At 53.1% G+C, this 14,870-nt stretch overlaps 2 protein-coding genes across 2 annotated transcripts in view; both read right to left on the bottom strand.

Moving 5' to 3' along the window:
* LOC147092946 (histone H3.3A) overlaps nt 1–14,144 on the bottom strand; it is a 40,411-nt gene extending 26,267 nt beyond the window's left edge. Inside the window, exon 1 of the mRNA XM_085976277.1 lies at nt 14,055–14,144. The gene's annotated coding sequence lies outside the window, so the exon portion shown is untranslated. The remainder of the gene's footprint in view (nt 1–14,054) is intronic.
* LOC147092947 (LRRN4 C-terminal-like protein) lies at nt 9,965–14,143 on the bottom strand. Its single transcript, XM_085976274.1, has 2 exons — nt 14,055–14,143; nt 9,965–12,686 (listed from the first exon to the last, which is right to left on the bottom strand). Exon 2 carries the CDS (start codon nt 12,679–12,681, stop codon nt 11,782–11,784), a length of 900 nt encoding a protein of 299 aa, XP_085832400.1. The 5' UTR covers nt 12,682–12,686; nt 14,055–14,143; the 3' UTR covers nt 9,965–11,781.
* Nucleotides 14,145–14,870: the final 726 nt, after the last annotated feature.

Below are 14,870 nucleotides of genomic sequence, written 5' to 3'. Positions count from 1 at the left end.
AGGTATCAGTCTGGTGAATCTTCGCTGCACTCCCTCCATGGCAAGAACATCCTTCCTCAGATAAGGCGACCAAAACTGCACACAATACTCAAGGTGCGGTCTCACCAAGGCCCTGTACAACTGCAGCAAGACATCCTTGTTCCTGTACTCGAATCCTCTCGCTACGAAGGCCAACATACCATTTGCCTTCTTAACCGCCTGCTGCACCTGCATGCTTACCTTCAGCGACTGGTACACAAGAACACCCAGGTCTCGATGCACTTCCCCTTCTCCCAATCTATTGCCATTCAGATAATAATCTGCCTTCCTGTTTTTGCCACCAAAGTGGATAACCTCGCATTTATCCACATTATACTGCATCTGCCATGCATCTGCCCAATCGCCCAGCCTGTCCAAATCCCCTCTCTTTCGGGTGCTTATATTGCCAGTTTCCTCCTCCCCTCTCCTGAAGGTAGTGACCCAGAGATCCGATCTCACCCGAATACGGGCACGTGGTGGGTGGTGAGTGTACTGCCCACGCCTGCTAACATGGACTCAGGTCGCACGAATATTTTAATCACGCCGGCGTACAGCCAGCAGTACCCGCACTACTCATTGGGTGCACGTGTATGGGGTGAGGGGGTGGGTATCGGCCATCTCTGACACCTCTTAAAGCGAAGGTGGACTCTGGCTGCAGAACGAAGGGAACACTCAACCATCCTAAAATGGCGGCAACAAGCGCTGAGAGAGGGTTCTCCGATGCTGCCTTGGAGGCCCTGGTGCAGGCAGTGGACAGGGGAGGGGACATATTCTTCCCCCGCTCCCCCCCGCCACACACAGGGGGCAGGAAACCCTCCAGCCATCAACTCCACCGACACTGGGAAGAGGTTGCAGAGCACGTCAATGCCGGGGGTTTACCACCCAGGACATGGCTGCACTGCTTGGGGTAAAAAAATCAATGCTCTCACTAGAGTTGTCAAGGTAAGAGCACTGCTTTCTTATCTCTGCTCAAACCTCCACCACCACTGCTCACAAGACTCTCCTTCCCTTCCAATCACTGTAGCACACTTCACTACACCTCCTCCTCCTTACAATCACCACTCCTGCACTTTTTTTTTATTTGCTTATGGGATCAGGGCGTCGCTGGCATGGCCCAGCATTTATTGCCCATCCCTAGTTGCCCTTGAGAAGGTGGTGGTGAGCCGCCTTCTTGAACCGCTGCAGTCCCGTGTGGTGAGCGGTTAGTTACAACTGAGCGGCTCGCTAGACCATTTCAGAGGAGCAGTTAAGAGTTAACCACATTGCTGTGGGTCTGGAGTCACATGTAGGCCAGACCGGCAGATTTCCTTCACCTAAAGGACATTAGTGAACGTCAATCCGATAGTTTCATGGACACCATAAAGATACTAGCTTTTTATTCCAGCTTTATTTAATTAACTGAATTATAAATTCCCCAGCTGCCATGGTGGGATCTGAACTCGTGTCTCCGGATCATTAGTTCAGGCCTTACTGGTTCAGATGACATTACCACTATGCTAGCGTACCTCACAACTGACACACTGACCACCAGCTATTCCCAGCACATTCTCCAACGACATCACGAGACTCTCACTAACCCGCTCTTGCGGTTGAAAGCCCCCCGCAACTCCAGACAGCAGGCTGGCACCGGAGGAGCAAGAACCCTCCTTCGACACCCCTCTCCTACCCTCAAAGAAAGTGTGCCGGCGATCATGGGAAGGTGGGTGGGAGTTACAGCCCAGGACAACTGGCAGTGCTGGAGGAGACATGGCACAGGGTGTCGACATACTCAATCCTTTTTTTTTTATCTTGCTTCTCTCACCTGAGCAATAGCACCACTGTCACTCACTCTCACCAGCTCAGACATTGGCACCACCAGCTTCTGAGCTAAACTGACACTAATTGAACAGAGATCAAGGGATTGAACTGGGGACTTACACGGCTGCACATTTCTCAGCATATACCCAGTGCACTTACCCACAGCGCCACTGCTCTTTAGAGCAGTTCTGTAATATAAAATGGGTTGTTAAAGGCTCTTCTTCACCTCTCGGGGAAGTGTCAGTGCTGCTCCCAAACCAACCCACAGCAGGCACCGATGCCAGGTTGGTAGAGCCCCTCCCACCTGGCACTAATAGCCGCCCTCCCACGTTCTACCCGACGTAAACCTGAGGCCATCCAAAACTCGGCTGCCCGTGTCCTAACTCGCACCAAGTCCCGTTCACCCGTCTCCCCTCCTGTGCTCGCTGACCTACATTGGCTCCTGGTTAAGCAACGCCTCGATTTTAAAATTCTCATCCTTGTTTTCAAATTTGGATGATCAGCCATGATCTCATTGAATGGCGGAGCAGGCTCGAGGGACCGAATGGCCTACTCCTGCTCCTATCTTCTATGTTTCTATGTATCAATTGGTCTCGGAGCCTCCAGGAACATTTCATCGCCCCTTCAAACACTACTTATCAACCATTTCCAATTCGAGCAATGTCCCTACCTCTATTTTAAGTTGTGACGTTAGCGTCTGCTAAACAATTAATTGACCTGTTAACCTTTTATCACCATGCAGATGACAACTGAATAAACAGATACTCTTGGCCAAGCTCCTATGGCGTTGCTCATGGGTAGTCTGAGGTGTGCAGCACAGGTTGTGATGTTTACCTGCTAACCTGGCCTGTCCCTTTAAAGCCATCTGCTCAGGTACTTTCTATGGGGATGTTGGCACAGCCCTGAGGTCATTTAGAGGCTAATTGCACAGGGAAGTTTCTCTAGCTTGGCAGATGCTTGTAAATCCCGAGCCCCTACCCTTGTAATCCAGGTAATCAAGGTCAGAAGAAACCAGCAGGAAGTGACTAGCTTGCTTTCTCCCTGTTTCAGCTGTGGCTCAGTTGGTCGCACCCTCGCCTCTGAGACAGAAATTTGTGGGTTCGGAGTCCCACTCCAGATACTTGAACACAAAAGCCTAGGCTGACACTCCCAGTGCAGTACTGAGGGAGCGCCGCACTGTTGGAGGGGCGGTACTGAGGGATCGCTGCACTGTCGGAGGGGCAGTACTGAGGGAGCGCTGCACTGTTGGAGGGGCAGTACTGAGGGAGCGCCGCACTGTCGGAGGGTCGGTACTGAGGGAGCGCCGCACTGTCAGAGGGGCAGTACTGAGGGAGCGCCGCACTGTTGGAGGGGCGGTACTGAGGGATCGCTGCACTGTCGGAGGGGCAGTACTGAGGGAGCGCCGCACTGTTGGAGGGGCAGTACTGAGGGAGCGCCGCACTGTCGGAGGGGCGGTACTGAGGGAGCGCCGCACTGTCAGAGGGGCAGTACTGAGGGAGCGCCGCACTGTCGGAGGGGCGGTACTGAGGGATCGCTGCACTGTCGGAGGGGCAGTACTGAGGGAGCGCCGCACTGTCGGAGGGGCAGTACTGAGGGAGCGCCGCACTGTCGGAGGGGCAGTACTGAGGGAGCGCCGCACTGTTGGAGGGGCGGTACTGAGGGATCGCTGCACTGTCGGAGGGGCCGTACTGAGGGAGCGCCACACTGTCGGAGGGGCTGTACTGAGGGAGCGCCGCACTGTCGGAGGGGCAGTACTGAGGGAGCGCCGCACTGTCGGAGGAGGGGCAGTACTGAGGGAGCGCCGCACTGTCGGAGGGGCAGTACTAAGGGAGCGCCGCACTGTCGGAGGGGCAGTACTGAGGGAGTGCCGCACTGTCGGAGGGGCAGTACTGAGGGAGCGCCGCACTGTCGGAGGGGCGGTACTGAGGGAGCGCCGCACTGTCGGAGGGGCGGTACTGAGGGAGAACCGCACTGTCGGAGGGGCGGTACTGAGGGAGCGCCGCACTGTCGGAGGGGCGGTACTGAGGGAGCGCCGCACTGTCGGAGGGGCAGTACTGAGGGAGCGCCGCACTGTCGGAGGGGCAGTACTGAGGGAGAGCCGCACTGTCGGAGGGGCGGTACTGAGGGAGCGCTGCACTGTCGGAGGGGCAGTACTGAGGGAGAGCCGCACTGTCGGAGGGGCAGTACTGAGGGAGCGCCGCACTGTCGGAGGGGCGGTACTGAGGGAGCGCCGCACTGTCGGAGGGGCAGTACTGAGGGAGCGCCGCACTGTCGGAGGAGGAGGGGCAGTACTGAGGGAGCGCCGCACTGTCGGAGGGGCAGTACTGAGGGAGAGCCGCACTGTCGGAGGGGCGGTACTGAGGGAGCGCCGCACTGTCGGAGGGGCAGTACTGAGGGAGAGCTGCACTGTCGGAGGGGCAGTACTGAGGGAGCGCCGCACTGTCGGAGGGGCAGTACTGAGGGAGCGCCGCACTGTCGGAGGAGGAGGGGCAGTACTGAGGGAGCGCCGCACTGTCGGAGGGGCAGTACTAAGGGAGCGCCGCACTGTCGGAGGGGCAGTACTGAGGGAGCGCCGCACTGTCGGAGGGGCAGAAGTGAGGGAGCGCCGCACTGTCGGAGGGGCGGTACTGAGGGAGCGCCGCACTGTCGGAGGGGCGGTACTGAGGGAGAACCGCACTGTCGGAGGGGCGGTACTGAGGGAGCGCCGCACTGTCGGAGGGGCAGTACTGAGGGAGCGCCGCACTGTCGGAGGGGCAGTACTGAGGGAGAGCCGCACTGTCGGAGGTGCCGTCTTTCGGATGAGACGTTAAACTGAGGCCCCATCTGCTCTCTCAGGTGGATGTAAAAGATCCCACTGGCACTATTGGATTAAGAGCAGGGGGAGTTCTCCCGGTGTCCCTGGGCACGGTCCCTGGTTTATCCCTCAATCAACATAAAACAGATGATCTAGTCATTACCACATTGCTGTCTGTGGGAGCTTGCTGTGCGCAAATTGGCTGCCGCGTTTACTACATTACAACAGTGACCACACTTCAAAAAGCACTTCATTGGTTGTAAAGCGCTTTGGGACGTCCGGTAGTTGTGAAAGGCGCTATAGAAATGCAAGTCTTTATTTATACATGTATACTTTTGACACTTTTAAGTGTGATGGACGCACATTAGCTTCAAGAATACGGACGTCGAGGGATATTTTTCTACCTTGCCTGAATAAGTAGTAGAGGTTGCAGGGTGCATGTGCCTTTCAAGCAGGAATCAGTCGTGTTTTAATTAACTCTTACCCCAATGGGGCATTTTTCCAGATACCTCGCTTGCAGTTCTGCACCCTTACCACAGGGTGGTGCCAGCAGGTAACTGCAGCAGGAGCAGAGAGGGCGAGACCCCCCTCCTCACGGCTTTCTCTGAAATTAATAACCTGCTGTGACTTTGTCGGGGTGTATGACTCCAAGCATACGGTCCTGTGCATCTGATTTTGTTAGCGGGCCATTAATTTGTAAAAAAAACCCAGGAGTTTCTCACTCCGAGCCCTGTTATAAAATCCTTGCTGCAGAAAGCCTGCAGATGTGTGTGTGTGTGTGTGTGTGTGTGCATAACTCACACTCATGCACAACCAGACACACTCCCTGCCCTTTTCCCAATGGGATCTTTTAAATCCACCTGAACAGACAGACGGGGGCCTCGGTTTAACGCCTCATCCAAACGACGGCGCCTGCGGCAGAGCAGCGCGCCCTCGGTACTGTACTGGGAGCGTTGGCCTGGGTTGGGGGGTGGCGGGGGGGGGGTTCAAGTCTCTGGAGTGGAGGCTGGAACCCACTGACGTAATAAAACTCACTACGCACTTGGTTTGAGTATAAAGCAAGGCTTTAATCAACTTGTTTCAGAACATGGAGGTCTAGTTGTACTTCACTAGTTCCTGTCTTACAAAATGTCCCTGGGTTAATCAACTTGTTTCAGAACATGGAGGTCTAGTTGTACTTCACTAGTTCCTGTCTTACAAAATGTCCCTGGGTTAATCAACTTGTTTCAGAACATGGAGGTCTAGTTGTACTTCACTAGCTCCTTGTCTTACAAAATGTCCCTGGAAAGCTGGGCCCACGCCCGAGTATTTATACTCCTTGGACGGCGCCACCAGCTGGCCATCCAGTGTTATTTCATAAGTAGTTTCTTGATGAGATTTATAACACCCATGACCTTCTGACTCAGAGGGGCGAGAGAGAGAGAGAGTGATAAGCCAACTGGAAGATGGTGACTTGCTCATCGATGCAATTTGAAAAGGCGTAAGAACATAAGAATTAGGAGCAGAACTAGGCCATCGGGCCTGCTCAACCATTCAATAAGATCATGGCTGATCTTCGACCTCAACTCCACTTTCCCGCCCGATCCCCATATCCCTTGATTCACTTAGTGTCCACAAATCCATTAATCTCCATCTTGAATATACTCCGCGACTGAGCATCCACAGCGGTAGAGAATTCCAAAGATTCACCTCCCTCTGAGTGAAGAAATTTCTCCTCATCTCAGTCCTAAATGGCCGACCCCTTATCCTGAGACTGTGCCCCCTGGTTCTAGACTCCCCAGCCAGGGGGAAACAACCTCTCAGCATCTACCCTGTCAATCCCCCTCAGAATCTTGTATGTTTCAATGAGATCACCTCTCATTCTTCTAAACTCCAGAGAGTATCGGCCCAATCTACACAATCTCTCCTCATAGGACAACCCCCTCATCCCAGGAATCAATCTAGTGAACCTTCGTTGCACCGCCTCCAAGGTAAATATAATCTTCCTTAGGTACGGAGACCAAAATGGGGCACAGTTTTAAGGTCAGGTATCTAACTGTAAAACCATGTGGCCAGCTGTACGGTGACTGCCCTTCGCGGGCTGAATAACAGCAGCCAGAAGAGATCGAGCACTCAGAGCTGATAGGGTTAAAAAGATCAAGGGAGCTTGGCAGTGAAATGAAGCGCCTGGTGTGGTACGGAGCCATACAGAGCAGGAAGATCCCAGGGACGTTGCTCGATCTGTGAGCTGATCTCATCCAGGGGGGTGGTGCAAGGGGCGGGGGATGCTGCAATTAGTCTCAGTGGTCCCCTGGGTTAGGGAGGAGGGAAGCATCCCAGTCCCGATCGCCACCTAGCAACCACATCCTGGAGTGTCAGGTGAGGACGCGAGCTGCCCCACACAGTGGAATAGCCTGCCGCCATTCATTGCCTTGCCTTGTGAAGATTGAGTGCGGGACCGGATTGCTACCATTGCCAATGTGTACGTGCATTTGCTTTCGGGCGAAGGTTGGTGCGAGGTCCAAGACTAACGAGGGAAACACATCCATCAGTCCTCAGATAAGAGATTCAATTCCGCCGTTTTACATACGAATTAAAAGTAGGAGTAGGCCATAACTCCTTTCCTGTTTGCTTGCAAAGTTTAGGTGAAAAGGGCGGATAAGGCACACCGAAGTTTAAGGGTATGTAAAGGATTCGGCAAATGGAAGAAACTCCGGGGGTCTCATTAATGGGGACAATTCCTCACTTCCAACATCAACTGGAGCTTCCAACCTCGGAAAGGCAAGCTACTGTGGCCAGAAGGTGACGTTCTTAAAGCATGACTCCCGGCTCCAAACTCACTGCTTGTATTTGTCCAACATGAGTGCGTGTGAATCATTTGGTTAAAAATTAACCTCACCCCAAGAACTTCCCAACTCATCCCCCGTTCCGCAGGCACCCAGTACATTGCCCCAAGTGAGCCAAGATAGTGAATGTTCGCAGGCTATTGGACTGCTGGGGCATCACTGTCTGACCCCCCAATCCTGTTCTCATCCGACATCTAAATTGATAGCAATCAGGAGCAGGAGCAGCCTGATTTCACCCCCCCGCCATCCCCTCCCCAGCCAGGGTCGCTGAGGCCTGTTGTAGCACCCCATCTTGCAGCCTCTCCGAGATCAGCTAGCTCGGCACAGGGTGGGCACCGCAACCCGGGATCCTCCTGGTCTCTATGTGGCTCAGTGCCTGCCAGGGAAGCTGGGACACTGATGGCTGCCATCTCATTGTGCTGACCGACTCCAAGCAATTAGGAAAGCAAATACTAAGTTGGCCTTCATTACAAGAGGATTTGAGTACAGGAGCAAGGATGTCTTACTACAGTTACACAGGGCCTTGGTGAGACCACACCTGGAGTACTGTGTGCAGTTTTGGTCTCCTTACCTAAGAAAGAATATACTTGCCATAGAGGGAGTGCAGCGAAGGTTCACCAGACTGATTCCTGGGATGGCAGGACTGTCGTATGAGGAGAGATTGGGTCGACTAGGCCTGTATTCACTAGAGTTTAGAAGAATGAGAGAGGATCTCATTGAAACGTATAAAATTCTGACCGGGCTAGACAGACTGGATGCAGGGAGGATGTTTCCCCTGGCTGGTGGGGGGGGGGGTCTAGAATGAGGGGTCACAGTCTCAGGATACGGGGTAGGACATTTAGGACTAAAATGAGGAGAAATTTCTTCACTCGGAGGGTGGTGAACCTGTGGAATTCTCTACCACAGAAGGCTGTGGAGGCTGAGTCACTGAATATATTTAAGAAGGAGATAGATATATTTCTAGACACAAAAGGCATCAAGGGGTATGGGGAGAGAGCGGGAATATGGTATTGAGATAGAGGATCAGCCATGATCATATTGAATGGCGGAGCAGGCTCGAATGGCCGACTCCTGCTCCTATTTTACTATGTTTCTTTGTTTCTTTCTGGTGTATGGGTTGGTGCAGCGGGCCTGTACCGTACTGACATGCATCCGATTCAAACAGAGTGGCAGGAGGTGCCGACACAAACCTGTCCCCCTCGACATTCTATCAACAGATTCCTGGACTGTGGCGCCATCTGCCGGATAGATTCTTTCGGCCCTGATTTATGTTGCAGGAGACCTACCTTTCGTATGAAGTGATCTCCACCCCGTTCCGCTCTCACCCAACGGGACCAAACAACAGATTAACTGGTTTGTGTGTGTGTGTGTGTGCTAGGCCGTTGTAGCAGAGCCTGGTCTCCAATCGTCTTGGATCCCCTTGCCATTGGACCGAGACCTTGCTCTGTCAAGCCCGTGTGGTAGCTGGTGTGCAACGGCCACCCCACGTTAAAAGAACTCACGCTCAGGCATCTTCCACCCTTTAAAATGAAGTTCGGGACCTGGAACGTCAGGACCCTCATGGACAACCCCAACAGCGACAGACCGGAACGCCGTACTGCTACAGGGACTGTAGGTCCCGCATTGGACTCATCAGAAGAAGAAAAGAACTGGTTATTTATCTCATTGCTGTTTGTGGGAGCTTGCTGTGCGCAAATTGTCTGCTGCGTTTCCTACATTACAACAGTGACTGCACTTCAAAAATACTTCATTGGCTTTGGGACGTCCTGAGAATGTGAAAGGTGCAATACAAATGCAAGTTCCAGCTGACCTCAGGCGGGAGGCTGACAGTAGGAGCGCTGCAAATTAGCCTTAGCAGCCTGGACGAGGGAGGGTCAAAGTTGTCCAGGACTCCTGCCCAACATCCCTACTTGGTGAGTCCATCTGGGATGCGTTTGGGCGTAGCCGTCTGGGATGTGCTTTGGATGTAGGATGAGGACAGGATGTGGCTCGATTGTGACAGCGTCCACAGTCAGATATTCCGACGTGTTGGCCGTGGCCCAATGAGCAGCACTCTCTCTCTCTCTCGCCTCTGAGTCAGAAGGTTGTGGGTTCGAGTCACACTCCAGAGGCACGTAATCCAGGCCGACACTCCCCGGTGCCAGTACTGAGGGAGAGCTGCATTGTCGGAAGTGCCGTCTTTCAGACGAGACGTTAAACCCCGTCTGCTCCCTCAGGTGGACGTAAAAGATCCCACGGCCACTATTTTGAACAAGAGCAGGGGGAATTCTCACCGGTGTCCCGGGGCCAATATTTATCCCTCAATCAACATCATAAAAAGCAGATTGCTGCCTGTGGGAGCTTGCTGGGCGCAAATTGGCTGCTGCATTTCCAACATTACTACAGTGACTAAACTCCAAAAGTATTTCATTGGCTGTAAAGCACTTTGGGACATCCCAAAGGTGCCATTTAAGTGCAAGTTCTTTTTGCCAACTCTCACAGTCTGGGCACACGTGAAAATAAAATGTAAAGAATTTACAGGAGAGAGAGATTTACAAAAAATACTTTTTATTAACATCGGAAATGTGCAAAAGATCTGTTTAAAACCATCACCGTTTGCCAATCGTACAATAGCAGGCAGACCATAATATGTACAAGCGTCGGCCAATAAAATAATTCCTGAGATCATTGCGTACCAAACCACGTGATTTGATTGGAGGAGCCTGGTGTCCATCACCGACGCCCCCCCCCCCCCCCCCCACCATGTCAACCAGGCCCCAGCAGTGAGAGAACATAAGCAAATTTAACTTGTTGAGAAATCATGTACAGAATAAGACACGGCCTTGCAGGAATTCAGTACAAGCACCTCCTGGGTTGGGCAGTAGATCGGAACACCAGCTTCCACCTGAAGCTTTCTGACATCCGAGGAACCCAACGGACCTCGAGTCACCCAACCGCACGGAGAATTTTAAAAGGACAACAGACGTAAATACATCGCACACAGACTGAGTCATCAAGATAGGAATGTTGCACAGTAATCTGCTCTGTTGCCTCTCTGTAAGAAAGGGGTGAGGGGAGGAATGGATTTATTTAACCCGAGGGCAAATTAACATTGGTGACCGGACACTTCGGTCCCCCAGTCAGGCAGCGAAGAGACGATCAATCCGACTCAGATTCCAGTCTTAAAAATGTTGGGTGCGACAGCCGAACATGCGCTAGATGAAGCCCAATGGTGCAGATTGTTATAAATTTCATCATCATGAAGAAACGACTCGTGAAATAACGCTGGACGGCCAGCTGATGGCGCCGTCCAAGGAGTATAAATACTCGGGCGTGGGCCAGCTTGCCCAGGGACATTTTGTAAGACAGGAACTAGTGAAGTACAACTAGACCTCCATGTTCTGAAACAAGTTGATTAAAGCCTTGCTTTATACTCGAACCAAGTGCGTAGTGAGTTTTATTACGATACTGATGAAGCCATGAAGGGTGATCGAGGCGGAGTTAGGGAGACCAAAGGCACGAGCTTCAGTGAGGTGAATCTCTCCTCTTGCCCTTACATCCTCTTCCACCTCACGTGGAGCTAAGCATTGAGTCAGTGGACCCTGTCCGTCTCGCCGTCCCGCACTGCTGCCTCTGCGAGGGATGCCTGACCACCGCACTCCTCCTCGGTTCCTTCTGCAGTTGCCAGCCGGCCTGTACCGAGCGCCGAGATCCAGACGCACAAAAAAGATTGGTCTCCCGTTAGCTCGTCCGCGTGGCTGCAAGCGCCTGGCGAGGTCCTGACGAGAGTGACCGCACGCTGTTGCTAACACAACGAATACAATGGAGGCTTGGAAGGAGGTATGTGTGTATCGGGAGTTGGGGTGGGGGGTTGGTAGGTGCGGATGGGGGCGTGCGGAGCTCGATTGGATTATTCTGGCAAAACCCAACAGTGCGGGTCCCTTTTTACTGACCCCTTTTTCTCCCCGTCTCCATCTCACCTGCTCACCTCAGGCACCTTCCTTATCCAACCAGCTGATAGGATGAGCCGATCCTCACAGGTTCTGTCGGAAAACATATGGGTGGATGGGCCGCTTTAGGATGGGACCTCTCTGGATGGATCAACTAAGATGGACTTCTTCATCTGTAATCACAATCTTTCAGGAGGCTTCTTCTAACATTGCTCGGGTTGATCATTGCATTGGCCTGGTGGTCACACCATGGAGTTAAGTTCCCTCAGTGTTCTCTTGCCCCCACAGGGCTTATCATCTCACGCTAACATTCACCATGAAAAATAACTGCAATCAAAGAGAGACTTGGGGCACGTACATTCAGTGCTTAAAATTGTCCTCGAGGCAAGAGTCCGGAGTTCGCTGATTGAGCCCTGGTTTAGGACGGGAGCGAGCTGGCCTTGTCGTGCTCGTAGGTCGGGTTCTGAAGCCCGATGCCGAGCGAGGGAGAGGCTGAGGAATCGTGCGATGCGGCCTTCTGCCGCCTGGTGCAGAAGCACCGCAGTAGGACGCAGGCGACGACGAGGAGGAGCAGGAGGGTGATGGCGATGGCGATGTGGCGCATCAGCGCCCGGGCGGACGTTGTCTTGAAAGTGACGCAAGGCCCGAACCCAGGCGCGGCTCCCAGATCCCGCTCGGCCACCCGGCTGGAGCCGGCAGGGTTGGAGGCCACGGCGCAGACCACATAGCTGGTGCCCGGCACCAAGCCGTTAAGCGTGAAGACCCGGGCGCGGTTTTGGATGAGCTGGGTCGTGACGTTGCCGGCGGCGGCGGCGTCGAGCAGCCTGAACACCAGCCGGTAGCTGTCCACCGCAGACAGCGGCTCACACCAGTGGACGACGGCCGTGGAGTCAGACACCCCGGTGGTCTCTTGCATCCTGGGCTGCTCCGGGGCGACGCCCTCGCCGGAGATGCCGGGGCAGAGGCACGAGTTGGTGAGCTGCAGCTCCGCGCACGGGACCTGCATGTGGCCGCAAGGGTTGTAGTCGCACCTGTCCATGGGCCCCGGCACGACCGGCTCGTCCGTCAGCACTTCCCCGTCATAATACTCGTAATCATCGTCGCTGACGTTGATCTGGATGTAGCCTTTCCGCGTGGTCCTGGTGGGTTTGGTAACCGTGTGGGGCTTCTCCGAGATCAGGTCAAGATTGGGACCCTTCCCCGCAGTTGCCGGCCAATCCGTGGAGCCGAGGTTCGGGGATGTGGGGGCTGTTTCCCCACAGGCAGTGATGCTGATGGCCACAAGTAAAACATGGACAGCGGATAACCGGATCACCATGGTACCTGGATAAGAACAGAGCAGTGTATCAGTAGAGTCAGTCACACTCTGAGCCAATAGTTAATACTTTCTCCCCGGTGTCCTGGGGCCAATATTTATCTTTCAACCATCACCTAAAACAGATTATGATAGCAAAATACTGCGGATGCTGGAAATCCGAAATAACAACAGAAGACGCTGGAAAAACTCAGCAGGCCAGGCACCGTCCGTGGAGAGAGAAATAGAGTCAACGTTTCAGGTCGAAACCCTTCTTCAGAACTGATTATCTGGTCATTAGCACGTTGCTGTTTGTGGGAGCTTGCTGTGCACAAATTAGCCGCCGCTTTTCCTACGTTATTATCACAGTGACTACACTTCAAAAAAAAGTACTTCATTGGCTGTAAAGCGCTTTGGGGCGTCCTGAAGCCGTGAATGCCGCTATATAAATGCAAGTCCTGCTTTCTTCTCCAAAGGTGCTGGCTGCTCTCCAGTGCCTGACCCAGTGTTTCAGGACACACCCAGTGTCTGTAGGTTATCCTACCATCAGAGGCATTGCAAGCATCCAGTCCCCGCCTAGTAACTGCATTTTGAGCAGTGACAGCGGCAAGGTGCAGCAATCCTAGACTGATTTCCCCCCACCTCCCCCCCCACCATTCTCAGGGAGTGCGGAGGTTAAATGCAGAGGCCCTTTGTGGACAGCCTGGGATCGACTAACTCAGCGGAGGCCAGGGATTTGAACTAGGGAGCTTTCCCCAGCTGCATGACTCAGGTCCACGTCGGGTGTCTTGGCCAATATTTATCCCTCCGCCAACATCACCAAAAACTGGTCATCCTCACATTGTTGTTTGTGGGAGCTTGCTGTGCACAAATTGGCTACAATATGAAGGGTTCAGATAGAGTAAATAAAGAGAAACTGTTTCCAATGGCGGAAGGGTCGATAACCAGAGGGACACAGATTTAAAGTGATTGGCAAAAGAACCAGAGGCGCCAGGAGGAAAAACTTTTTTTACGCAGCGAGTGGTGAGGATTTGGAATGCGCTGCCTGATAGGGGGGTGGAAGCAGACTCAATAGCAGCCTTCTAAAGGGAACTGGATAAAATTGCAGGGATAGGGGGAAAGAGCGGGGAAGTGAGACTAACTGGATTGCTCTTCGAAAGAGCCAGCGCAGATTCGATGGGCCGAATGGCCTCCTCCTGTGCGGTACTATTCTGTTATTCGATGATTACAACAGTGACTACACTTCAAAAAGTACTTAATTGGCTGCAAAACGCTTTGGGACATCGTGAGGTCGTGAAAGGCGCAGTATTAAATGCAAGTCTTTCTATATCTGTATTATATAATTACTGCTTTTAATTCAGAACACTAAAGAGTTTTAAAAAAATCAAGGGGCTTACCTGCTTGTCCTGCTGAAAATTCGCTCCTTTCTCCGCTGTTTTATTTGACTGCCTCCTGTCTATTCACTGCCCCAATGCCGTCTGTGAACACTCTCAGTTCAGTTCCTGGAGACTGGTTTTTGCAGCGTGTGTGTCTGTCTGTCTGTCTCTCTGTCTCTCTCTGTCTCTCTCCTCGTACGAGCTGCTCACCAATGTGCCTCTGTCCAGTTTATATAGAGCACCAAACGATGACGTAACCTCGAGCTTCCTGGCAAGGCGTCAGGAATTTCTTAATCAGGGGGCTCAGACTGCGGAGGCTTTAGGCAGCCGACTGGTGCATGTAAATCACCGGAGGGCTTCAGCAATGCAAATCATGAGTTCCTTTGATGCCACAGGATGCTGGCAAAAATATTTTTAAAAACCCCCCAGAAGAGTGCCTGGAGCTAATTAAAAATCAGAATTGTATTGAGCTGATTTTTTTTTCATGTCCAGTTTCACCCCCTTCTTCCCCTCCCCCCCCCCGCCTTCTGACTTGCGCTGGGGTACGGGTTCCATAGGAACAGACGAAAATGGCAGGCGGGAAACAACGTTCCCTCTAATTTTTTTCCGGGAGTGCGGCCCCTTTAACGGGCTGCGTGGCCCATTCAAATTTACGCGCCTGCCCGGTTTTTCCATTCAAAAGCTGGTGACCTCCAGACCGCTGTCGGGAAATGGTCCATCAAGCCTGCTCTGCTCTCCCGATGGCCGGAGCATCATGACTAGCCACTCCCTGCTCCCTAAAGTGTCAGCTGTGGCCCAGTTGGTAGCACACTCGCCTCTGAGTCAGAAGGTTGTGGG

The sequence above is a fragment of the Somniosus microcephalus genome, unplaced genomic scaffold (genome assembly GCF_052327205.1).
Source record: "Somniosus microcephalus isolate GS21.2 unplaced genomic scaffold, FLI_Smic_1.0 unresolved_chr2, whole genome shotgun sequence".
Taxonomy (NCBI): Eukaryota; Metazoa; Chordata; class Chondrichthyes; order Squaliformes; family Somniosidae; genus Somniosus; species Somniosus microcephalus.
This window is presented reverse-complemented; position numbering and strand designations above follow the sequence as displayed.

Coding starts and splice junctions, on each gene's coding strand:
- LOC147092947 (XM_085976274.1), bottom strand. CDS start 12,681: ATGGTGATCCGGTTATCCGCTGTCCATGTTTTACTTGTGGCCATCAGC.